At 47.6% G+C, this 27,125-nt stretch overlaps 1 protein-coding gene across 1 annotated transcript; it reads right to left on the reverse strand.

The window, feature by feature from the left end:
- Positions 1-330: 330 nt before the first annotated feature.
- Positions 331-26,533, reverse strand: Cfap45 (cilia and flagella associated protein 45; the record flags this gene model as incomplete). Its single annotated transcript, XM_035445313.1, has 12 exons — positions 331-606; positions 934-1,158; positions 4,816-5,009; positions 5,605-5,718; positions 7,275-7,421; positions 11,774-11,903; positions 13,073-13,251; positions 14,320-14,436; positions 14,764-14,908; positions 17,111-17,253; positions 19,018-19,143; positions 26,525-26,533. Coding segments are annotated over 12 exons (1,608 nt in total), but the record flags the coding sequence as incomplete, so codon positions are not given.
- Between the last annotated feature and the right edge of the window lie 592 nt (positions 26,534-27,125).

Genomic DNA, 27,125 nt, shown 5'->3' on the forward strand with positions numbered 1-27,125 from the left:
AAATGTCTGTGCTGCAGTACTGCCTTAGTTAAAAGGGTCTAAGCAGGAGAGGACTGAGTCCAGAACAGAGAGTCCAGGGCGCACACACCGCCCCCTCCATGCATGTGATCTGAGTCACAATTAGGAGCCCAGGATAAGCCAATCTCAGCTATTCATGCTCCTCCCTCTCCAGCTCTGCCTCATGCAAACCTTTCACCAATGCTCAACAAAAGCCGATCTTTCACTCTGCCTCAGTGCCCCCAAATTCCTATGAACTGGGTACAGGACCAGAAGAACCCCCCACTAGAGCACCATGTGGTTCCAGACTCTGAGTGGCAGGTCAGCACACACTCGGGTCCCCTGTAGTTTATTTTGATCCAACTTCCGTGCCTACTGGAATGCCCATCCCCACCGCAGTAAACCTGAGTGGTTCCTCAGAAAATAGAATAGCTTTAATCTGTTACTATGAAATGAGGTTAGCAGCAACTGTGGATGCCCCAGGGTCTGGGCGGAATCTGTGCCCTCCCAAAGCCCATAACATCTCCCCTTCATTTCACAGAAGTGGTCGGCAGGATGTTGGCTTTGCGCTCAGCCTCGATGCAGTATTTCTCAGGAAGGCCGGTTGCTCTGCAGGGAGAAACATGGGTCATGTATAAGTAAGGTGCTGACCAAACGTGTGACGGGAGAAATCGTGCTCTGAGCCTCCACAACCTGGGGCCCTGTACCCTAGCCTGTTCCTACCATCTACCCACCAAGTAGATATTCCAGTCAAGGTCCTAACATACTGCTAAGGAGCGACCCGTTGGCCAACAAGACCCAGTCCCAGAACCTTCTGCTAGAGCCCCTTCAGACGACAAGCCTCAGGCCGGAAAGCCTCCCACTAAGCTCCTCCTTCCGCAGTCATGGCTTTTCCAGTCTGCCAAGCGATTAGAGAAAGAAAGGAACCCGGTGCACCTCAGCTCTTCCAGCTTTTGCTTCTTGATGTCATTAATGCGTTCGCGGCGCTTCTGGGCTTCCTCCTTGAGGCGCCGGCCCTCTTCGAAGGTACTGAGCCGGTTCTGCACGTGCTTCTGCTGGTTCTCACGCACCTGCCGCCGGAGCTCGTTGGCATGCTGTAGGGACCCTGCGGCCTTTTTCTCCTGCTCCAACTTCTCCTTCTCAATCTGCTCTCTCTGAGCCCTGGGAAGGGACAAAAGGAATGCAATTGGCTGAGCTCCTGGGTGACCCTTAAGTGGCCATGTTTCGAAGTCCACAGTCGGCCAACCTCCAGGCCTCAGGATCCAGACTATAAAGGGCCTACCATGTGCTCTCCTCTGGCCTGCCAGAAACAGACCCATCGTTATCTATCATAGTGTTGAAATGCTTAATAATTTCTAGGATGTTTTTCATTGTATTTTATGTGTATGGGTGTTTTGTGTGTATGTGTGTTTGGGCACCACATCCATGCCTAATGCCCTCAGAAACCAAAGGAGGGCATCGGATCCCCTGGGACTGGAGTTACAGACGACTATGAGTTGCCATGTGGGTGATGGGAATCGATCCTGAATCTTCTGGAAGAACAACCAGTGCTCTCATCTGCTGAGACATCTCTTTGGCCCTTTAGTATTTTTTTTTTTTTTTAAACAAGAATCCGCACCATCTAACTGGACTCTAAATTCTATAGCTGGGTCCCACAACCAGGGTTTCACCCACTGATAGTTCTCCATACTCTCCCTGCTAATGATGCATGAAACTCCTCTCCAGCTGGATCGAAGTTCTCTTCCTCTTCCTCTCTGATGACAATGACATCAACAGAACCAAACAAGAGTAAGGAAACAGCATCTGTAATGTTAGCTCTACTTCTTTTGCTGGGAGAAGGCAAGAACTCACAGTCTGACATCTCTGTTCCCTTACTGATCAATGTCTTCACATTCCACCTATGAATGTCTTCTATATAAGAATATTCTTCTACAAGAATACAACAAGACCCTAACTAATATCGGGGAGGACATCTCTAATGGCATGCAGAGACCCTCAAATGAAATATATCTCGAAGAAATTTGGTTAGAGGTCATCTAACCTAGTATCAGATTCCTTCTCAATACATTCAAAACCAAACTGCAAAACTATCTTAGGCTGCAATGTCTCACCTGCTTTCTCCACAGTCTCACCTGTCCCAAAACAGAGATCGTTTCCCCTCCCACCACCACCGTCCACTGTCGCTTATTCATCTCCTCACTGTCTTACAAAATCCACCCCACTCGGGGAACATACTCAGGTCCTGACAGCGCCTCCAGCCATGCAAATGTCTCCCCCACATCCCACACCTCTACGGAACCTTTCCCAGTATACTGGAAGGGACTGCTGGCCTCTATGCCCCTCTGCAGTTAGACACCAAATGTCCCACAGCCCACACAACTGTGGCAGGAGTGTACAACCCCTGCTTGTCATCACTCCCCTGTGTGTGGATTAGTTTCCTAATGTTTCTCGCTCGTCTCAGAGAAGGAGTAACTGTGGAAAGGGGAGAGCTGTATGCGCCACTAGAAAGCTGTTAGGATGGTGGGCAGTTGACAATCCACATGACGAAGGACTTAGTTAACCTTTATTGTCAACTCCACTAGATCATAGACTACTCCCCTGGACATTTCTGTGAGGGGATTTCCAGGGCGGTTTAATTGGGGGGGCGGGGGGGGGAGTTGCACTCTGAATTTGGGCAGCACCATCCTGTGGACTGGGGTCATAGACTAAGAAATTTTAGTGGAGAAAGGGAGCTGAGCAGCATGGTTCTTCTCTGTCTGCCTGCCCCCTTATTTGTGTTGTTTTGGTTTGGTTTGGTTTGGTTTCCAAAACAGGGTTTTACTGCATAGCCTTACATCACCACACCTGTCTTTCTGTCTGCTCCTTGACTATGGATGCTATGCGACCTGGCTGCATGGCTTCCCGTGCTATGATGGATTGTATCCCCCTCAAACCAGGAGCCAAAATAAACCTGTCCTTAAATTGCTTTCACTGGATATTTTGTCATGACACTAAAAAAGGTAACTAATACACTGGTCATAGCACAAGGTGAAGACAATAGTCGTGGATACCAACTGTGTGTTAGAATCACCTACGAGCTTTTCAAAAGCTGCTTGCCCCAGAGTGTTTAAGCCACAACCTGTTACGGTGAAAATCTGAATGTCCATATTTTTCGGAAGTGCTGACTTAGCTCTCTCTGCTCAGTCACCAGACTAAAAGCTCAAGACCTTCTACCCAGAAGCAGGAAGTCCCTATGTAGGCTGTACTGGAGGTCATGCTTTTGAACTGAGAAAATACGAATTGCTGGCTGTGGCAGAGACACTCTGGGAGTGAAGACATCCATCATGGGAGTCACATGGTTTGGAGACACTAGGTCTAGATGCTAAGCTAGGGCAGCAGGGGAAGTTGGACTTCTCCAAAGGGCTGGGCCAGCTTTATTTAATAGCTGGCTAGTGAATATGCTTCAGGCAAACAGAGCAAAGCAGAGTCAAGTGGGTCAGTGGCAAACGTAGGACTTGGAATTCATCCCATTAATATTTATTAGTGCCTGCCAAAGGCACACAGCTGTCCAAGGGCATGGAGGCAGGGAGGGGGGGGAGACATCTGGAAGGCAATCTGGAGCCCAAGGGCAGGTTCTGTGGGGGATTTAGGAGGCTGTCTCCGTTACCAGATGTCCAGTGACCACAGCACAACCCCAGGGGCAGGAAAATCGGGGGAGACAAAAGGCATCACAGCCAGTGGGAACAAGCAGGGGCAAGATCCTCTGCAACTCCAGGAATCTGGTTCTGGCGGGAGAGAGGTTCTACGGATCTGCTCCGCCTCCACTAGGGGTGCAGGAAGCCTGGCCTGCCTTGCTCCTGACTGAGACAGTTCCAAGAGGAAGGACCCAAAGCCCAGCCCTGAAGATGACCACTGAGTGCTAACCTGCCTTGCTGTGTCTGTGCATAATTTCTATGATTGCACGTTCCCCAAACTGGAATTTTATTTGGTTTGTCTCCTTGTTGTTGTCTTATTTGTCAAATCTTATTTTACAGAGGTTGAAACAAAGCAAAAAAAAAGGGAGTTGTTCCCAGTCGGATTTGGTCTGGTGGCACAGATGTGACTGGGAGAAAACAACAGAGAAGGAAGCCCATTGCTCTGAGGGAGGATGAGAAGGCTGAGCAGTTTAAGTCCCGGGCTTCTGTGTACACGCTAGAATCATCATTGAACCCAAACAACAAAGGATAACGATAAGAGCTGCCAAGCACAGGGAGGTGACTGTAGATGATGTCCACCCAGCTAGGGATCTCTGAAAGCTTTCCTATGGAGCAGGCAAGAGCAGGGCTTGATACCCAGACAGAGTCTTGAACACATGTTGCTTAACAACTCTGGGTCAAATCAATGGCAAAGACTCCCCCTCAGAGTTCGGCTCCAGTGGCACAACCCTTAGATTGGAGTTTACCCTCTGTCTCCCCTGGGTTTCTCCTACTGCAGTTTCCCTACTTTCCCCAGGGATGTGGGATCTAGGGGAGGCAGAAAAGACCACATGTATACCTTTATTTACATCTTTACTGATGCAGGATAAATAACCCTTAGTTCCTTAAACGCTTCCAGATGCTATTTTCCAGTTCTCTAATCATAAAATTTCTGGCTCGAATGGCTTTGAAATATTTCAGCCATCCATCTAGTCAGAGTGATTGCAGCAACGTGATCAAGATGGAGGTACACTTGCCCGCTAACACGGCAGAAAGCTCCTCTCCATCCAACACACACATACTACTCCCCCTGAGCACACAGTTCTCCTTCCACAACTTTATCAACCCAGGGAAAGGAAGCCAGGGTTCTCTGGACCCCTCCTACCGAAGGATCCTCTCGAACTCATCTCGGTCCCGTTGCACCTGAACGGCCAACATGTGTTCCTTGAAAGCCACCTGCTCCAGCCGGGTTTTGCGTAGCTTTTCCTCTATCTCCATCTTCTTCTGTACCTTTTCCTTTTCTTTCTGGCGCCATTCACGATCTGCAACCTCCTGGTTGCGCTTGTCCCGCAAGGCGTCCTGAGAAAGCAGACCGTGGGACAGGGGAGAGGTGGATGAAGAATGAAGGTACCAAAAAAAGGAGGCAGAGCCGCTGACTTACAGACTTCAGTTTGTTCAAGAAGCTCCCTGGATTCCTCTGGCAGCAAATTGCTGCCAAAAGAAGAAATGGAATCCTGGCATAGATCTTTGGGGTCAGAATATTTTCTGAGGGGTCACCTTGTCCTGCCTCTCTCATCTTTAGTCTTTCCCTGTTCCTCAAGCACCTCCAGGCACTCCTAGAATTGCTTCTAATTTTAAAAACTGCTAATGACAGGGATGCCGAATTTTCCTCTGGTGACATATTTCATTAGTCAGTTAAGGTTGAAAATTCTTCTTTGTGTGGCAGTCAAAAACTTTCTCCAGAACCTGAGTGCACACTTCTGCTCTCCCGCTGCCACCGAGGACAATGGGGACAGGCCCACCCTTCCTTCGCAGGTGGATTTTTCAGGGTGCATCCCATCATTAAGTGACATTTGTCTGCGGTTAGATTTGGAGGCCACTTTACAGGCTGTCAAGGAACGGCTACAGGAGTGGGAGGGACAAAGGAAAGCCAAGAGGAAGAGGAAGTGGATACCTGCTCTGCCCGGTAATCTTGGGCCTTCTCCTGCATGGCCCTCAGGCGGGCAATCTCCTTATCTTTCTCCCTCCGGACTTTTTCCTGCTCAGCCTCAAACTCTGCTTCTCGGGCCTGCCGGGAAGAAAAAGGCCTCATGATAATCCACAGGACTGCAGCTTTGCACAGAGAAACACAGTCTCCACAGTGAACATCCCTTCCAGCGTCTCCCCCCACCGCTCCTTCACTCTTATCTAAGATGGGGAGTGGGACCTTAACAATGGGCAAACATAAGGACCGCTAGCTAGCGTTGGTAGGAGTCTTTCCCAGGCATTGTCTTAGAGGTCCCAGGCAGCCTCTCAAGAGACAGATGCTGTGGGTGCCGAAATTGATCTGAGCACAGGAATCCTGAGCTGTACTCCTTCCATCACACTGAAGATAATTTCAAGGTGTAAGGCCACCGGAGCCAAGTAACAACTGTGGTTCCCTGCTGGCCTTGTAAAGCGCAGTAGGTGGAGGTTGTCTCATTAGTCAACCCTATAGATCGTGTCCCACCTCCACACCCCCATTTCTGTGCCCTGTCACCCCACCACCACCTCCCCTAACCGCAACCAAGTTTTTGGCAATCCCACAGTGCTTAACAGATTCCTCGAGAGCGAACCATCAAAATGTGTTCCTTTTACCACCTCTGTGAAAGAACAGGAGTGAACATTCCCCAAATTTCTACACCACTGCTTCTAAAATACTCACATGACCACCAGCACCTGTTGGGTAGCACCATGAAGATGGTCCCTTGTCCCTCATTACACTACCTGCCCGTCCTGCCAAGAAGCCCAGTGAACTGCCTGCCTGGGAGTCGTGCTCCACTGGGTCTGACTGATTCCTCTGCCTCATTGTGCCCTGGATGGCAGGGGCGAGAATTCTAGATGCTTCCACAACCACCCTCTGCCTCTAGTCCTCTCTGCCTTTAGGGGCAGTGCCAGGAGGGTGATCACACCTTCTGAAAACACAGCATAGAGAAGTAGGATGTGTCTGTTGTCATTACAGGACTGCAAATTTGCAGAAGAGACTGGATCCGCACGCAAAGAAGTCATCTTTCTGTCGCTTTGAGTACGTCTTCCTATTTTTACATAAATCCACATTCACTCTGAACTACACTTAAAAAGTCTATTTTTCTAAGTCCTGCACTCCTCACGTACCCCAATCATTCCATCATTCAATTTTGTCCCAGAATGAGTGAGTCCACACATTGGGGAGCTCTATCCATCCATAGCTGTCTGAAGATATTGCTTCCTGGGAGGCAACTGTTTTTAATATCCAATACCAAATGTCTTATATAAGAGCCTTTACCAAAAAGAAAAAAAAATGTACCTTGAGGAATTCACAAGAACTTCACTTTCACCAGTCGCTTTAGTTTTCTTTAACTGCATGTGACCCTGACCCCGACTTTTAAATGAAGGCTTTCATGAAAATAATGGTATACTGGTTGTGCGGGGTGTGTGTCTCTGAAGCGATCCACACATTCTTATTGAGCAAGTTATCTGGCCATGATAAAGAGAAAAAGAAGCCAGGCCTATGTATTTTAGAACGAAGACATGGCTGTCTTCTGCTAGAGTCCCATTATTGCTCAGGTCTGTTATGGACATGTCACTCCTGGGCATAGGCCCCAGCATCAGACAACAAGAACCTACCATCTTCTTCTTGGTGAATTCCATCACCATCTGGTCTGCCAGTTTCTCCTGTGCCATCCGCTCTGCTTTCTGTTTCTGGTTTTCATCGTTGATACGCTTAATTTCAGCTTGCATCTTCAGCTTTTCCTGATGCTGCCGCTCCAGACCCTGCCGGCAAAAGGAAGAGACCCTCAGAGTAGAAGAAGGCAAGACAAAAAAGCTGCTGGCATGTTGATATAGAGAGAGACAGAGGCAGGAGGCTGCCATCACCAGCCCAGATTAAAGCTGTCTTTCAAGGTTGATCAATAAGCAACTTTGCTATCAAATAGCCTCTTTGCAATCTTCATCCACCTCAACTTGGTGATGGTCCCTGCCACTGTTATCTCTCGACGATTTCTGGAAACAGAGGTCTTAAAATTCTCTCCCTCTTGCCATGCTAAAGTCTACCCCTGTAACCTCATGAGCTACCACCCCCTGGCTTTCACTTTCCTTCTCCTATAGGAATGCAAATTCAAGCAGTGATCATTCAGCAGTGATGATTAAAAAAATAAATTTTAGTTGGGCAGTGGTGGCTGACGGTTTTAATCCCAGCACTTGGGGAGGCAGAGGTAGGAGGATCTCCATGAGTTCAAGGCCAGCCTGGTCTACAGATCGAATTCCAAGACAGCCAGGACTACAGAGAGAGACCTTGTCTCAAAAACAGACAAACAAACAACAAATGTAGCTCAAATTGATTTGTTTCCACTCACTGGGCAGAAGCAGAAGCTGTTTACCAGGTCCTGAAAGGTGAGGCTTGCAAGGATGAAAAACTGAGGTCCAGTGGTTAAGTGGCTTCCCCAAGGTCACACAGCCAGTAGACTCTGCCTGAATTAACATTTCTGCCCTCTCTGGAAATCTTACTGGACAACTGTTTCAGCTTTTGGTTCTCTCTGCTTCTGAGTTTTCTACACTTGAGGCTGGTGCCCTACCTTTGGGAGGTGACCGAATCTCCCTTTCATTCTGTGCCTGCTAGAGACAGGGGACCTTGTGTCATTCCCCTCCCTCCCCCAACAGTGTGTAGCTCAATGTGAGGAGGACAACAAATGCCCAATAAACTATGGCTAAACAAAGACCAAAGCAAATAGTATGTGATGGGGTGGGGGGGTGGGGGGCTTAGACACCGAACCACAGAAAGCAGAGTGCCAATTGGAGCATCAAGATCTTTTCTAAAGAGAAAGCTTCTATTTTTCCCCACCTCAAGCCCCCAAACTCAGGTACTTTTAAACCAGGTTTTTTTTTTTTTTTTTTTTTTAAAGACTGGGTCACACTACTGTAACCCTATCTGGCCTAGAGCTCCCATAGTCCAGGCTGTCCTCGAGCTCACAGAGATCACCTGCCTTTGCCCCAGGAGTGCTGGGATTAAAGGCGTGAGCCACCACACCCAGTGTATTCTGCAGTCACATGCAGAGACGCTGGAATCTCATGCAGCTGGCTGCCATCACCTCCAATGGATCTCAAGCTCTGCCTCAGATGTCTTCCCACCCACCCACCCCGCTTCCTACACTGCTTCCAGCTCCATTTCTTCAAAAGCTGAACCTCCCCAAAGCCTCGAACCTTCTCTGCAGCCCCAGCTTCAGCCTTGATCCTCTCAGCCAGGGCCTTGCTGCCGTCAGCCTCCCCCAGGGCTGCTCTCTGCCAATTCCGCTGCTACCCAATTTAAGGCTTCCCTGCTCCAGGAGGCTTCCTGGCCAGGTCCCTACAGCGGCTCTGCGGTTGCAGGCTTCCCTCACTCTCTCCTGACTCTTGTAGTCTCTCCTCGTTTCTTTCCCCACACCACTTTTCCCTTCCACCCCTCCAGCTCCCACACAACCCCCCCCTCCTCGTCTCCACGCCTTCCTTTCCAGTTTTTGCTCACCGGTTCCAGGATTCTCATTGGTAGCCCCCACATTCTTCACACTGACCCTCATCGCTAAGTAAGCTGTCACAGCTGATGGAGAACATTTACATAATCATGTATTTATTTGCTTCGCTGCCTGTGAGTTTACTCTTCGCTTTGTTGTTTTTGTTGGCTTGTTTGACTTCCACGGAACCAAAGGGACTTTCCCTGTTTCTTGTCATTGAAGCCCTTCAAAGCAACCCAGAAAAACTCCCTTGACTCTTCTCCATCTTGCTAACAACACGGTGGGAAGAGCTGTCCTGCTCCCCGAAGTGCTGACAAGCAACACTATGGCTGGTGAGGTGCAGGGTTCTACCCTAAACTTGCCTAATAATACTTCCTGGAGCCTTGGGAGTGTCTTTTGGAAGGACATCCAAAGGACAGTGACACATTAGTGTAATGGCATTGACTCACTGACTGCTGGAACTTCCCAGCGAGCCCACCGATCCCCAGCTCCCCATGATCTAACTGAGTTGCTTGGTCTTTTGTTTCCCACGTCATTCCCTGCATATTTTTCCCACACCTCTCTTTCTTGTCTCTTTCCCACACTTCTCCCCTGAGCCAGTATCCTAGCTGGGTGTATCTATCTTCTTGGTCTCCTTTGCAAGCCATTCACAAGGCTACAAGCCCCCTCTTCTGCCCCCCACCCCCACCCAGGGATCTGCAGCGAACTCTTCACACTAGTCCTTATACTGTAGGTACTCTGAGAACCTGCTGATGGAACCCTTAATGGTCCCCAGTCACTCACCAACACCCAATGTACTAGTTGATGACAACTCAATCATCCATGCACATGGGGTGGTGGAGGGAGGGACAAAAAGTAAAAGACCATGTGTCCTAATAGTTAAATAGCATCGTGAAAAAAGGAATCTGGTACAGGAATGCTGTTAGATAAGAGGAATAATTTCTGGTGTTCTGTAGCACAGCAGGATAATAATAGTCAACAATAATTTCAATTGTACATTTGAAAATACTACTATAAAAGATTCTGAGTGTTCCCAACACACACACACACACACACACACACACACACACTGGTTATCTGAGGTGGTGGGTATTTGGATCACCCTGATCTGACCATTACACCCCCTACATATAGAACTGTCACACTGTAGACCACAAATATGCACAATTACTAGGTGTCAGTTAAAACTAAAAAGATATTAAAGAAACAAATGAGGGAATGTGTCTAGATCAAATGTTTAACCATCCGCAGCATGCAAGCCTTATTTAGAAACTGCTTTGGAAAAAGAAAAAATAGCTGAAAATACATTTCTGTATCAATTAAAACTGAATATAAGTTAATAGTAGATGATATTATGGGATCTTTGGAGGAGTTTTTGATGGAGGCTGTGTGCCTTTTCTTCAGAGGTTCAGGGTAAAGTACTTAATAGCAAAGTGTCAAGATATCTAGAGCCAAAAGTAGTTTAATCAAATATTAAGGTAAATGGTTAACCACTAAACCAAAGTGAAGTGCTTCTGGATATGGTTACAATTCCTTCAATTTTTGTCTGTATGTAAAGTTTTCAAAATAATAAAAAAAAAATGGGTGGGCAAAGGGGTGACTATGATCAAAGCACATTGTATAGAATTGTCCAAGGGCTAATCAAGTTTTAATGTGTGTGTGTGTGTTCTCAAACGCTTGCTACAGGACTAGTGACATGGCTCGGTGGCTAACGTGCTTGCCACACAAGCATGAGGACCATGAAGACTGGAGGTTAGATCCCCAGAAATCTTGTAAATGCTGAGTGAGTGTGGTGGTCCACTTGTAATTATCGCCTGAGAAGACAGAAAAAGATCCCCAAAGCAAACCGGGTAGCAAGACTAGGCTTGACTGAGAGCTGCCTCAGTGGATAAGGCAGAAAATGGATAGAAGATGATTCCAGACATCAGTCTGGGGATCCCCACACGCATGTGTGCACACACGCGTGTGTCTGTCACACGCAAAGGCATTCGTACCTGTAGACACATGTACAGTCTGTCTTTGCTTCATGTATTGAAGAAGACCAGATAAGGCAAATAAAAGAGTGCCTTAAACTTTATAAAGTTCACACAGGTATGTCATCCGGTGTTTTATTTTGTTTTTTGTTTCTGTTTTTTTTTTCTCATAAAATGTTCCTACTAATTTTATCGAAGCTAACAGGGATAAAAGGTTTAGCTTCACAACACAATTAATGACAATGGGATATTGTGTACTCTGAAAGAGACAACAGCAGGGAGTGGGAAACTAAAGTGCTACTGTTCATCTATGGAGTGTATAATTTCCCTCAGTAACTGGGGAAAAGACTGTAAAACATCCCTCTGTTTACTTGGGCAAAGGGCATGCAACCATATATTTCCTTTATGTGTCTGTTCACATTGAAATGCCAGTCTCAGACCCTAAGTCCCTGGGAGGCAAGGACAATATTTATCCAAATCACAGCTTATCCCCAGCATGATGCCATGGCCAAACAAATGCTTCAGACGGCAATTAAGAAGTTGATGGTGTTGTGCAAAGAACGTGTGCCTTGTCAGAAGAAAATCACTCCATACCCTAAGCCCCAAAATCCTGGAGGGCTTTGCTGCTGGTACAGGTGAAACTCAGCATGGCCTGGTAGCCTGTTACCTGCAAATCCTCCTCCTGGAGCCGCTCCATATACGCCAGCATCTGCTCCTTCTCCTGCTCGCGGTGCTCGGAAATCAGCGATCGCTCCTCTTCGTTCTTTTTTATCTGATTCAAGATGTGCCGCTTTCCCCTGAGAGAAAACAGGACCAGAGTGGCTCTGAAATCAAGAGGCAAGTTTCTACCCTCACTTCTACCCAAATAGGCCCCAAACTGAGAGGTTTCACAAGCAACATGTGACAGGTGAACCTTTGGCGTGCTTATGCTTCCTGCACCTAGGCTAATGTCCTTCCCTCGAGTGCCTGGGTGATAAGCCCTCAGTTTGCTGTGTTCTACTTTCAGGGTATCCCTGTATTAAATTCCTCTTTTTTTTTTTTTAATCTGTCTGCACAGAAGTTACCTTACATCTTAACCACCTCTCCCTTCTAGTATTTAACAAGCTTCTGGAACCTAGCTTTTTTTCCACCAAGTTGTCTAACGATGTGGGAAGACGGCTTCCTCCCCCAGCTTCACAGAACTTTGTAGATTTTCAAAGTCCAGGATCTCTAATTCTTTCAGTGTTTCTCCTCTGTTGTCTCCCAACCTGACTCTCATGCCTACTCTGCCCACTGTCTTTTTGTGTACATACTCACACTGAAGACTCTCGGCTGCTGATACACAGGGCTGAACCCTGAGCTCCACTCAGCAAAGTCCTCTTTTCAACAGTCAATACAGGGCTACCGACTCTACAATCAGTGCTCCCTGCTGTACACCCCCAGGGTGCTGCAAGTATGTCAGTAAACTTGGAGGCACCTAGAGACTGTGACATGAGTAAAGGCTCTAGGGATGGGAGAAGACAAAGCAGAGAGATGAATCCAGAAGAAATGTTAAACTCATATTCAGATACCCTTGTGATGCTTCTTGTGGCCCATAAAGGAAGGAGGGGCAGAAAGAGTTGCCTGGAAAGTGGGCTTGAGCTCAATCGGTGTAAAGATTGGGTCAGGGCACTAGAGCTGCCTAATGAGGTAGAGTGTTCCTTCTCTGGACCTGCTTATAAAGACATTGTAGATGTGAAGAGGAGTGTAGACCGGACAACAGGAAACACTGAGAATGGACGTAACGTTGGAGCACACAGAGAAGCACCTACTACAATCTTGGAAATAAGCTTTACAGATTGTGTGAGTCCCTGTGTCGTTCCATAGGGGATGAGAGACATTGGAGCCTCACAACCAAGTCTCAGCTCTTCCCTCTTCGCTAGGCTACCTGGACTTGAAGATACACGGAAAGAGAGCTGAAAAACGCCAGACCCACGTCTTCACCTACCTCGCCATTTCCTCCTTCCTCTTCCTTTCCCGATCATGGTGCCTTTCAAGGGATTTCAACCGGTCTACTTCCATCATCTCATCCAAACGCTTCTCCTCTGCCTCCAGTTCCTTTCGTATCTGCTGCTTCTCCAGGATTTGGGCATCGCGGATTGCATGGCACTTGGCATTCAGGATAATCTAGGGAGTGGGGAGAAGATTGTGGTACTAGGCTTTGGGGGGCAGGGTGGTAAGATTAAGGAAGGAGGAGTTATGAGTGTGTGGGCATTTAAGGGGGAAGAAATGGGAGCAGAATGTGCTGGAGGTGTGCAGTGTCCATCACGAGTTCTTAGAAAAGGTTCCTTTTATTTTTCACTCACTCCTTAACACAGTATAGTTCAAATATTTACTGGGCTCTTATTGGGCACTAAAGTTTATTCAAGGAGAGACAGAATCACTCAGTATTGTGGAGCTGGAGAGGTAATGGGTCAGCCTTCCAAAATATGATGAAAACCACGACATTCACCTACGTAGACACACACAAAAATCTCCATAAGGCTTTAGCAGTTCCTTCGCAGGGACCAGTGAACACCATGTTATGCTTAGAGGAGCCAAGATGTCCAAGCAGAAATGAAACCACTAGATTTTTTTAATCAAGGAGATCCCAGGTGATGTAAAAGAAATGAGAAACCGTGTGCCATCATTAAGAACCAAAAACTAAGAGCGTTGGGTAAATAAAAGCAGGTACAAGTGGAAAAGATTTACCTATGAGATGGAATTCAGAGATGAAGGGGCTGGGGAGTCAACGTTTTTTCATTTGGTCAATAAGGGAGCCACACTCAATGGAATTACAGAACAGAATAGAATTACAAATGAGCCCCTGACCTTTATGCTCCCTGCTAAAAGAAGTACTCTGCCCACTTCAAAAAGAATCCTATTGTCTCCATCACCATCCGGGGCCAGACTTGAACTAACAGGATAAAAATAAAAGTGAGGTCCTTATCAATGACAGTTCACAAAAGCTACCCCGTATCTTGGCTTACTTAATATTGTCAGTAATTCTGCTAAACAGTGTTGCCATCACTGTTTCACACATGGACTCTTGAGTGAGGCTCAGGGAGAGCAAGTGACTTGCTTGCTCTAGTCATCCATCAAGCAGGGCAAGTCTCCTCCTCCTCCTCCTCCTCCTCCTCCTCCTCCTCCTCCTCCTCCTCCTCCTCGTCACACAGCCCCATGGATAACTCAGAGTGTCAGCCCAAAGGCTCAGGGAGAGAAGAGATTCTGGGCCCTCTCTTTCGCCTCCTCCTCCAGGTCACTCAGCTTCTTGTTGTTGCTCCAGGCCATTTCCTTCTGCTTCATGATCTTCTTGCGGATTGTCACTGCTTCCTAAGGGACACCAGCCTGGATTGGTGGGAGTTACTCCCTGGGAACTTGTCTGCCACAGGTAACCTGAGGAGAGTTCTCCTCAGTCCATCACTGTATCAGAGCAGAGAGGTTTCACAGCCCGGCGTTGCTGTCTTTCTCCCTGTGGCCCACATATCCCACCCATCTCTCAAGAATCTCCTCCCAGTCTTCATTGCCTGACATTTCCCGTCTAAATGAGCATGCACACCTCATTTTAACATCCCCTGTGCCGTGAGAAGTTGGCTTCCCCACTCCACTCTTCTATCCTGTCACCCATCCACCAAGGACAAAGCTATGAAGCTGAGTTACCAAGATGGCTTCCTTCTCCTTCTTGAAGGCCTGCTCTCTGGCCACCAACTCTTCTTTGGTGAGGACATGGGATGCCCATTTGATTCGCTCAAACTCTTCAGGGCTGATGATCAGGGATTCCCCAGAGGGGTCCTCTGTGGGAACACTGACACAGGAATGACCATCGTTAGGGAGGAGAGCAGGCTCCAAGCTCCCTCACTCTCTTCTCCACCCCATACTACGCTGAGGCAAAAGAATCTGCAACTTCATGGACCATTGAAGCGAAGGGTTTCAGGGGAGAAGCAAGTGATGCTGCAGATTAAAAAAAAAAAAAGACATTTTACATCTTTCTCTCTATGATCTGTCTCTAGAATGCTACATTCTCTGTGTAACTGTCCTTGTGTGTATGCATGCTCACCCTGCCCCCAGGCATTTTCCTCTGAGTCCCACCACAGTCTGACTCCGTTTTACTGTCCACATCAGGACCAGTCGTGCAAGGCCTGTTTCAAGCTTCTTTGAGATGAGGCTCTATCTTAACTACATCAGTGGCCTTAATCTCTGACCCGGTGCTTGGTACTTAGCACTCAAAATAAAGCTGTTGAATTGAACTTCAAAAAGAGATTAATCCCGATGCATAAAAAAGTATAAGGGAATTCTGGGCAAGGTTGAAATGGATCCTGGTGGGAAATCTAAATATCCCTGCCCATCCAGTCTAGATAGAAGCTTTGAACCCTAAATATTAATTAAAAACTTTGATCGACAGCTGCTGGAGACATGTCTCTTGAACTCTCCTTTTAGCTAGCTACCCAACGCATTCAACAAACCTATAGCTAATTATAATGATTAGAAACAAATAACATACATTAAGGATGGGGGAGGGAGTAGTTGAGAGGCGGGAATAAAGCTGTTTCTGGGCGAGGCAATTTAACAGGTGCATGGCAACAAGACGCAGATGATCTATGGCAGCAAGTGAAATCTCATCTAATAAAACAGGTGGGGGTTGACCAGGAAATAGATTTGCATATTAGTCAAGGTCTTGTGCTGCACCGAGTGGTATGGCCCCAAACAACTGAGGGAATGAAGTGACCAAGACCAACCTGGCTCTAAGACAGGGGATCTGAAACACCACCAGTGTGCCTGCAGAGAGGCCACTCCAAAAAGTAGCACCCCTCGGGCCACTGCCTGCAACGTCGGGCTGTCAGGTGGCCAGCCTCAACTAAACAAAGGCTGTGCTCAAGTCCAGCTCCTGCACTGGGATCCAGCTGTGTCTCTTCAGCTTGAGCCATGAGTCAAGGGCTTCAAATTCTGGGAACTTACATCATTCACCATTCAGCAGTGGAGCCAGAGTGGTAGGAATGGGTAGAGAGCAGGAGACACTAAACACAAGTGCTAAACCACCAAAACACGGCCCTGTCTCCCTGGCACTTGGCGGAGCTGAGCATGCAGCAGTAGCAGGAGTCCAGTGGTACTGCTCCAGTCAGGAAGCAAAACTGAGGTCACCTCAGGGGAGCCTGGAGAGGCCCTGTGAATTTCCTCTGGTAGCCATACAGTCTGGGAAGGAGCCAGCGTGCTAATTAGGCATCTGGTCAGTTTCCCCTTGCTTTGGATTCCTGATGTAGCCAAAAGGAAGTGACTCATTGGGTTCACTTCCCTTCACCAAGTACACTACTGAGGGCTTAGAAGCATTGCCCCTCTACTGATGACTTTCAGAGCCCAAAGCTCATCCTAAGAAAGGGAGGAGAGAGAAACTTTGGAGGGAAGGGCAGTGTAATGGTGCCTATGAAAGGGAAAAGAGAAAGGCCAAGATGGAGAAGAGAGAACTCTGAAACAAAAATGGGGACATATATTGGTTCTTTTCTTTCACAGGTAGAATTTAGGGGTGTGTGTGTGTGTGTGTGTGTGTGTGTGTGTGTGTGTGTGTGTGTGATCACAGAAATAGAGAACTGTAAGAGGGAGGAAGAGATTTAAATAGGAGAAGGGAACTATAGATCATATTGGAATATATGTGTCTATATGTGTCATGATCGCAGACAGGGACTGTTTGGAGGAAGAAGGGGACCATGGAGAAGGGGAGAGGGAAGACAGGGAAGGCACTGGGGAAAAGACAAATAAGAACAAAGTATATAGATACAAGAAAATGTCCCAATGAAACCCACTTCTGTGTGTATTAACCAGAAAAGAGTTTTTAAAAACAATCTATACAGGCAAACAAAACAAAAAGACACAAGAGGAAGAGAAGAGGAGAGGGGTGAACAGGAAGGCAGCTGGAATTGGGCTGCCTCGATACACCTGCCCGGTTTCCCCATCGCCCTGTACAAAGGCAGTGCTGGCTGAGCCAGGAACCCAGGACTGTGCCGTGGGGACTCACATGAGTTCTCGGACCATGTCTCGGGTGATGAGCTGGATTTTCTCTGGCTTGTGGTCCAAGCCCAGATCAGTGAGAGTTTTCCGGACAGCATGTTTATCTCGGAGAAGCACGATAGGGCTGTCACTCCTGCCCTGGGGCGTAGGCTATGAGATCAGATAGGAAGACTGAGAAGCTGGTCATTCCACTTCCCGCTGACCCATTCTAACTGCAGGGGTAGCGTCCCTGGGGCTCGGGCATTGTAGTGCCTCTTACTCTTGGGCAGGCATTCCTCCTGAGGATGCCAGAGACTGTGCCAAGGGATGGGGAGGAGAGGGGGGTGACAATGTATATCTATCCCTATGTTAAAACCATTAGGAATGAAATTAAAATGTTCGTGTGCAGGTTATCTCTCTGTGAACATTTCTGGTCTTGTGAAATTCTTGGACCACACTGTGAGTTTGAAACAATACATGTTACAGATTAATCTATCCCTTAGTTTTAGTCATTTGCAATCTTTTCTAATGATTAATAGTCCGAGAGAGAGAGAGAGAGAGAGAGAGAGAGAGAGAGAGAGAGAGAGAGAGAGAGAGAGAGAGCAAGCCATATGGAGGGAGTTAGACATAGCTAAGTAGCCTTTAAATCTTAAGTGTTTGGGCCAAGCATTGTGGCGCACACCTTTGATCCGAGCAACTGGGAGGCAGAGGCAGGAGGAAAACTAGTTTGAAGCCAGCCTAGGTTACACATCAAGACACTCAGCAAAAACAAATGTGGTTAAGAAGGTCACCGAGGATTCTGCAAAATGAACACAGATCAGGTGTGTGAGCTTTTTTTTTTTTTTTTTTTTTTTTTCCTAACAGTGAAAAGGGTTATCAAGAAAATGCAACCAAAAAAAGAGAAAATTAAGAAAAAGAAAATGCACCCACCCATTTTGTAAACACGGTAAAATATAGGTGCTGGAAATGCAGTAACTGACACCTGCCCGGTATCTGAGGGGCAGGAGGTGGGCGAGGGGGAGGTGGCTTTGACTAATTCACTTTGCACTGTCCCCTGAGCGAGCGCTGCTGCCACCTGCTGTTCATCTCTGCTTCCGGAAGGGCACGACTCAGTCGTGCCACGGGCCACTTCTGCCCCCTACCGCCAACTTCCTGGACTCTCATCTACCCATAAGGCCACAGAACTTGGGCCGACGAATTCTTGTAGCACTTGGCCATTTCCCACCCTCGTTTTGACTAGAAATTTCCATGAGGACCCTTCTCCTCAAAAAAGAGACTCTAAGTGTAATTATGAAATCGCATCCTTTTGATGCTTGTCTCTACCGGTGGGGAAAACACTGCAGATGGGGACATCTTCCGAGGGACCCTCTAGAAAGCCATCATCCACGCACATGGAGACCAGTGAAGAGAAGGAACAGAGACACCAGCTCTCTATTCCCCAGCCCACCTATGCTTCCAACGAGCCACTTCTTTCTCCTCTCTGCTCTTCCTCTCAATCCTTTCTTGCTCGGCAATCCGAGTCTCACTCTTTTTTTCCCATTTCTCATCTGCCACCACAGACACAAAAATTGTCCCAAACAACTCCTCTTCTTTTCTTCATTCCAGGAATTGTCATTGTCCTAGTCTGGGTCTGTCTTGCTTGTCTCCCCAAGCTAAGCAATTGTTTTAGTTGAGCACCTGAAGTTGAAAGGGGGTGACTGTTTGTGTTGCTTTGTACTCTGACGCTGTGAAGCAATGGGAATTTTCAGGGGTGAGGAACCAGGTACCTCTGTCTTGGAACACACTGGATGTTCGGGACTGTACAGCTAGGGCCCCTCAACTTCCCCATTTCCTTTGGTATGAAATCTCAGCAAGGTGGCTAGTACAAGCTTCATCCTAAGCAACGTTGGTCTAGGAGTGGGGAAGGGGGGGAGGGGTCTGCTGATGGTTAGTTACCTTGACACCTCCAAAAAGGCTCTCATCTACCTCAGAGTTCATGGCTTTGGTCCGATAGCGAGTCCTATTCCGTGACCTATTGGAAGCAGTGGAAACGGAGCTTGAGGCATCCCCTGTGCTTTGTGGCTGCAGGAAGAGACGGAAAGTATTGGACATCAGCATCCAGCGACATTGAGACCACAGGCAGCGAACATCTCTCTGGTTTATGTGGAGAACTAGAAAGGTGGCCGTGTTGGGCGTGCCTCTTGCAGAGAGTGTCTGCATAGGCCCTGAAATGTAGGGGCACAACATCCCCTTGGGGTAGGGGGGATCTCTTGATAAGGCCCACTAGCCCTACAAAAGAGAGTTTCTGTAGTCTTGCGAGCTGATAAAGCCAAGTCAGTCCCAAGGTACAAATGAAAGGTTGGAGAAAAAGATGACAAGAGGAAAGGAGTAACGCTGCACCCCGTTGTCTGCCCCGGTGTGTTTCCCCACAAGGACGGCCTTGAGGAGGCAGCTGAGCCTGTCCTCTTATGGCCGGCCTTCTCAGCTCACCTCTAGGGCCCCCTTCGCTAAGGGCGTACCACAAAAGGAAATAAAAGATGTAGAGACTCATTCAGGCCACAGCTCAGCATGCGATGGCTGACAAACTTTAGGTAGTGGATGAACAATAATCACCCGCTACAATCAGACAAGAACCAAAGTGTAACACACACTATACCATTCCCAGGTTTGGCAAATTCCTCCTCTAACAACTGTGAGAGACAAGACTCATTCCCAACAACAAAAGCTGAAAACAACATGTATTTGCCTTCCTAGTCAAGCAGGGGATCTAAGCTGAGCCAACCAGACGCCCCCGACACGATGGTGACTAAAGAGCCCTAGAGAGCCGGTGATGCAAGACACAGAACAAGGAAAGCCTGTCTGACGCGGGCGGCAAGAGCAGTCACACTCAGCATCTGGGGCAACACTGATAAGGATACCACCAGCATGCAAAGCCAGCCATGCTTTGGATTTTGGCCTTGGTTACAGCTGAAAAGGCACCCTTTGTTCCTATTTTCCAAACCTTGCTTCCCTGCTGGTGCAAAATCAGCGGGCTTTCCTAAACCCTCTCAGGGTGTTCCATCCTATTTAAATAAGAGTTCTGGTTCTGCTGCTTACAGCCGAGAACCCAGCTAGTCACAACCTCCAATCCCAGCGGTCAGTTCTACTTCAGCTTGGCCGGGAGAGTAGATGTCTACATCCAGGAAGCCGTTTCTGCTAGGACTTTTGGATAACAGTAGCCTTAATCTAAAGCTGATTCATACATTACTTTGGAGGAGCCCACACCCGCCTCGACCAAGCTCAATAAGCAGAGATATCTTGGGGAAATGGTCTAGACACACTGGGTCTCTCCAAGTCTGGGAACCAGCAGCCACAGCATTGGGGTGGGGTGGGGGGGATCGTAACAGGCGTGGACCTTGCATTCCAGGTCGCTAAACATTGGCCAGTGTTTTACAAGCTCTCCATGATTTGCCATTACCAACAAGACCTCCTCCCAGACCCCGTAGCACCTGTGCCGGGTTTTCACACCAAACTGGGCAATAATTCCTCTCTACCAAACAATGAGAACTGTTGGGTGTGCCTTCCCCTCGCTGCCTGGCACAGGCAGCAGAGGCTTGCAGAGGGAGCCAGCCCCCCTTACGTCTTCAGCCAGCCCCAAGACAACCGAGCAAACAAGCCTGGGCTTATAAAAGAGTAAATATGGCAGCACCGATGATGCCTAATGGCAGTCTCTGATGGGTTGTCATATGGCGGGGGTGAGCAACTGCTCCCCTGTCCGTTGAAAATAGCATAAGAGGAAATGAACAGAAACTTCAGTAGATAGGATGGGGGGGCTTGAAGGACAATGAAGGGCGGAGTTTGAGTTCTCTGTGTATTAAGGGAGAAAGTGCAGGGCCTGGCACATAGTAGGAACCCAACTTACATATGACACAAAGCAAGGAAAGAAATTAAACAAAGTGACCTCACAAGGAGTCTAGCCCAAACGGAGATGCGTGTCTCTGGGAAATGCATGTCTGACTCCAAGTCACTCCACCATTCCACGTTTTCCAGATCACGTATGCGGTCTGCACTGTGGATAATAACATATACGACAGGGCTTTGGAGTACAGATGGAAAGTATCATTATTGTTTTCGCATCTGTTTTCCTGTTTCTTTTCAAGGGTTCCTTGTGTGTGGCATTGTGCACCAGACTATAGGTCCCTCAAGGCAGAGACTGTCTTCTCTTTCCTTTGTCCTTGGAACCCAGGTTGGAGGAAGCCACTGCAGGAAATAATCCACTGCCTGAGCCTAGAAGTCAGAACAGAGGAAGGAAAGCAAATGACCACAGAAAAATAGCCACTGAGCAGGCTGGGGGGGGGGGGAAGCTATGAGCTCTCTTGTTGGGTATCTGAGTAAACCTCATTTGAGAACCGCTGACTTTGAAGCCACAAGCCTTACCCCAAGGCTAGAATAACCAATTTTGCCAAGAGTAACAAGAAGAACTAGGGAGGTCACTGTGTAAACACGCTAGAAAAAAGAAAGAAGAACCAAGCAAAAATGGAAAGTTGGATCCCTCTGGATCAGAGGTAGTAGCCAAGTGGTCTTCTTAGGAGGTAAAGGGCTGGCTTCATTTCTTGCGTTACCAAATAAATATCCCCACAACGCTGAGCAGTGGCTAGCCAGAAGCTGCCTGCCCCTGCTTGGAAGGAGACAGTGTTGGAAGGAAAAGCTGCTTGCTCCAGCTACCAACAGCTGAGAAGGCCAGGGGCAATGGGGAAGATGAAGGTTGATCAAGGAACAGACAAAATGCAAGCCCTGCATTAATATGCTTACCTTGGTGACCCAGCTGCCCCCTTCTCTTTAAATCCCATCTCATCCCATGGGCATGGCAATCCCTTCTAAACAAGGCTGCTCTAACAGAGATGCTGAGGCAGAAAGGTTAAGTCAAATGGACAGAGATGAAATAGGGAGAGCTCTATAATATACAGAGTTTTTAAGGAAACTCTTTCAATAGAAGAGGGAGGAGGATGTGATGGGAACAGGAAAGGATATTGACAAGAAACACATTCTAAGAAATACACAAGTACTCCTATAGAAATGTTGGAAACGAGGGCTGGCTTTAATTGCAAAATGCTTGTTGCACAAAAGTGTGAGGACCTGAGTTTGAATCTCTGGACTCACATAAAAACCAAGCATAGCAGCACACATCTGTGGTTCTACCCCTGGCATTTCAGGTGAGTATTAACATCTGAAGCTGTTCCTCATATTGAGTAACTTTCTGCAGTGAATTGATAACTATTTTATGGCCCAGAAACATAATAATAGTATAATAATAATAAACTCTTTCTTGTTGAAAACAAAGTGTAACTGTATGGGGCTGGTACATGTCTCTGAAGGCAAGACAGTGCAGCCCCTAAAAACAAACTTAATTTTATTTATACAGATGGCAGGATCTAGGATACTTGGTTTAAATTCAACAAGACAATACTAGCAGGGGCTGGAATAGGTCGGTGTGGAGTTTCCCTGATGTAAGTCCAACACCTGTCAATTGAACAAAGACAAAGGCATGTTCGTTCTTAGATGCCCTTCCTACTCTGAGGTCTAGTTCCTCTTACACACAGAGTCAACACAAGCTGACACAGTCAGACTTCAGTTTCTTGGCCTAGTGTACTTCCTTTCCATAGACTTGGCTATTAAGAAAGGAGGGATCCCCACATCGGGCCCCTGGCTTTTTACTCTGAGCGATCCAGCTGGTTGGCCTCTGTCTTTAAGTGGACCAGATTGCTCATCTGTGGCAGATCACCTAACATCACAGCAGAGTTGGTACTGAGGCACCCACCCCTCCCTCTGGAGAATGCTATTAATCATTTTCTTTTGAAGCGATTAATAGCCTATGATTTCCCTCTCTTCTCATTCCTCCATGCTCTCAAAAAAGCTTGTGAGTAGCACTATAGACACGCACACACACATATGCACACCATACACACACACACACACACACACACACACACACACACACACACGCGCGCGCACACACACCTGGCCTGCTAGGGATTACTCAAACCCACTATCTTCCCAACATGACTATATACCCATTCCTATCCAAAGGGTTTTATATGGGTTGAGTCACTTAGCCAGATCCTTGTCCTGAGTGGTCTTCGGATGACAATCTCTGAGCTTGGGGGCTATGCAGTCCACAAGTCTAGCTAGTCCACTGCAACTTACTGATTCATGAATGCTTGGGAAATGGATACTTTTAAAACAGAAGAGATGAGCTGACATCTGCTGCCTGTCCTTAGATACTAGGCGTGATGCCAGGTCAACACACACCCCCACACCCCCACACACACACTGCTGTGCTGAGGGGAGACAATCAAATAACATGTACAACCAAAGGAGATCCCCCATCACTACATTCCAGAGGGTCCCCTAAAGTTGGGAACTTGAAGACTTATTTTATAATTAGCTTCTTTTGAAATCCACTAAACCCCACAAAAAGCAAGGCAGCCTCTGAGCCTAAAGTGTGTCCACAAATACAACCCAATTACCCTCTTTAGCCACCCAGGTTGCCAGACATTCTAAGAAAGTCCCAGTGACTGTATGCTCCAACATCTGTCCGAAGCCTCCCTTAACCCATCAGAACCAACACGCTCAGGCCCAGGCTTTCAGGGCTCCTACCAGGTCTTGCTGATCCCTCAATCTATGACCATGGCAGTCCACCCCAGCTCAAGGAATCTCGGGACTGTCCGACTTATCCCAGTCATTCCCTAGAACTTTGTAAACCTGGGATCCTCCTCATCCATCCATCCATCCATCCATCCATCCATCCACTCATCCATTCACAAATTTTATGGCGTGCCCACCGAGTGATCCTAAATCATTCCCACACAAGTGAGAACCGAGGCTCTTCTGGAACATTAGGTGCCTTTTCCATGATCACCCTACTGGTTAGCCGCATAGCAGTGTCGTCGAGCCCATCATCTGGCCTTCTTACCGGAGCTTTTCTCCACATCACATCCCACCACCCAAGAGGGCCAGGGCAATGGGATGGCGAAAGGTGCAGCACATCCCCCAATCAGCCCTACCCGAGGTTGCCAATCACTACTAAGTCTTTTGAATCTGCCTCTGGACTTCATTTGCTCCGTTTTCAGGATGGTCCCGTCCACACTCCTAGAACTTCCTATCCTCCCCAGCCTCTCCGAGACAACCCCAGCTTTCCCCCTCAAAGCCCATTTCACCTCAGGACTCAGGAACTATAGCTACCCAGAGCCTCACCATCTCTGCCACCGCTTCAGCTGATGGCGCTGCCACCGGCTCCGCGGGAGCTGACGCGTTACCGTAGCAACCGAGAACCCACAGTCAGCGTCTTAGCCCCGCCCCCTACACTGCCCCTCCCAATTCCTGGGGCAGCCACAAGGTAGTTTAGAAGCAGGAACTCTTCTCTCAAGCTTTTCCCGTCCTACAGTGGAGTGGGAACAAGGCTTTTGAAGGTTGAGCCCCTTGGATACGCCCCTGACGTCCATTTCTGCTTTGACTCAGTTTAAGTCAGCCTGAAACTTTAAAGGACCTACTTTCCATGAGCTCCCGAGGGCTCAACTATCAGGAGCCCAAGAGCCAGGCCCAGGATCGTGGTTTTCCCTCACAGACCCTTCCACCCACCCTAGGTTACCATGGTTACTGCTACGGGTTTCCAGGAGGATCCAAACCAAACCTGATGAGAGTTCAGGCTGCAGAGAAGCAGCAGCATTAAAACAAACAAATTTCACAGTAGGAGGGAGTCTGACGAGGCCAAAGATGGGTATATAGTCTCACAAGCTCTGAGATCTGGGGGAGTTTATTGAAAATACAGGGAGTCTGGGACAGTTCAAAACCAGCCTAGGCAACAGAGTAAGCTTCATCTCAATAAATAAGTAAAAACTAAAAATGTAAGTCCTACCTAAACGACGTCAAAAATCCATAGCTCCAGCTTAGGGGGCCTGCCTTTCACCTACTGTGAATGTTTTCAGGAGCTCTAAGCTTCACCCGTTTGGCTTTGGTCCCCCGTGCCTCCCCATCTGCAGGACAGAACCGAACAGACCTGGGATCCTGCATGCCCCACAACTCACGAAACCTCCCACAAACCAGGTGAGGTGCTTTGTTGTTGTTGTTGTTGTTGTTGTTGTTGTTGTTGTTGTTGTTGTTTTTCTTTCTCAGAGGTTTATTTTCTGAGTTCTTGGTCTCTCCAAAACCCCAAATCTCCCTCCAAACTCTGACCCTTATTCAAACCTAAGCATCAAAAGCAGTTGGCAAGCTCTGGGGAAGTAGAGGGAGGGAGACGGGGTTACCTGCCCACCACCTCCACCACTGCCTCTGCTGCTGCTTAATCCAAAAAGCTACGGTGTTCATTCCCTGGATTCCTCCACTCTTATCTCCCTTGGAATCCAATTATTAACCACATCTCTCTGAGGTAGATATTAGCCCCATAACCAAAGAGAAAGACCAGGAGAGGCAACTGCAAAACTAAGCATGTGTTCAACTCAGACTGCCACGCTGAAGGAAGGGTGTAAAAGGCTGGGGGGAGGGGGCGTTTTGGGTGACAGTGATTGCGCACCGTAAAGAAATCACCCCCAGCAGTCTGTCTGAAAGTAGCTCACAGTGAACAGTGCCTTGCTCCAGGCCTGCGGCTGGCATGAGGCACTTAAGGCTCATAGCAAAGCCCTGAGCCATATGTCTGCTTAGTCATGTATTTGTGCAACGTCAGTTGATTTAAAGAAGCATTTATTCTGGATTTAGCGGCACATGCTGTTGTGGCTTCCATCACTTGCGTGTACAGTTAAGACTCTCCCAGAATAGGAAAGCTTCCTGGAATGCTCCTCCCACCAGACTACTAAGTCAACTCCCTGGACATCCAGGCAGCCACTAATCAACCATATTCTCCATATATCTGTGTTGTGATGCCTGATGCCTACAGGATCCGAAAATGGAGGGGAAACAAGGCTGGGAATGAACAAAGCCAGAAGCCAGTCTGTGGGAAAATATTCCTCTAACCATCAGTGCTGTAGAGCTGTAGGTGGGCATGGAAGATGGATCTCTGGATAAAATGTGTGACACATAAGCCTGAAGACCAGAGTTCAGCTCCCCAAAACCCACATAAACGCCTGATGAGACTAGTAGGCATGACAGTCCCTAATCTCAAGAGGCAGAGATGGGGGTCCCAAAGCAATTCAGCCTCCTAGCTTAACAGAATCAGAAAGCTCTGGATTTAAGTGGGAGACCTAACTTCAATATATAAGGTGGGGAGGACACCCAATACCAACCTCCCGTCTCCACAGCCATGCACACTCATGCAATGTATCTGAGCACACATGCAAGCACATGCATGCACACCGTGTGTGTGTACACATACAAGTAAGACTAGGACAAAATGCTAAATGGGGATTCCATTTATATTAGTGCTTAGCAAACTTTGTAAATTAAATGCTTAGTAAACTTTGGGTCCAGAAAGAGACACAACAATGCAACTCACAAAGTTACATGTACATCAGATGTTTCCTCAGGGAAAAGCTGCCCCCGGGGCCCCCAGACTGGCTGGCCTCTTGCATTTCTCCTTCACTGATGTTTTCTCTTTGCATTTCTTTATTTCAGCACCTGAAATACACAAGTCACCCGAGTTTTCCTAAGCATAATGAGGCAGTCTTCTCATTTGAAAACTGTCCAAGTTGTGTGTTAGTTTCCCACTGCTGCTGTAACAAGTCACCATGAGCTTAGTAGCCTAAATAAACACAAATTTATTACCGTTTTAAAGTTTGAAGTGGGCTTCAGTAGGCTAAAATCTAAGTACCAGTGGGGATTTGATGGGGAACATCCTTCTGTGTATGTTTGTCTTATTGGTTGATACATAAAGCACTGTTGGCCAATAGGAAAGCAAGATAGGTATGACTAGGAGAGAAGGAGGATTCTGGGAAATGTAGTAAGGAGAGGAGTCATCGTGTAATCCCTGCAAGAGAGGACGCATGCCACCAGCATCCTTGGTAAGATAAGTCTTTATAAAATATATAGATTTATGGTTATGGTTGATACTTAGGACAGAGCTAGCAAATGAGAAATCCTACTCATTGGCCAGCTGC

This window comes from Cricetulus griseus, chromosome 5 (assembly GCF_003668045.3).
Source record: "Cricetulus griseus strain 17A/GY chromosome 5, alternate assembly CriGri-PICRH-1.0, whole genome shotgun sequence".
In the NCBI taxonomy this organism is placed as follows: Eukaryota; Metazoa; Chordata; class Mammalia; order Rodentia; family Cricetidae; genus Cricetulus; species Cricetulus griseus.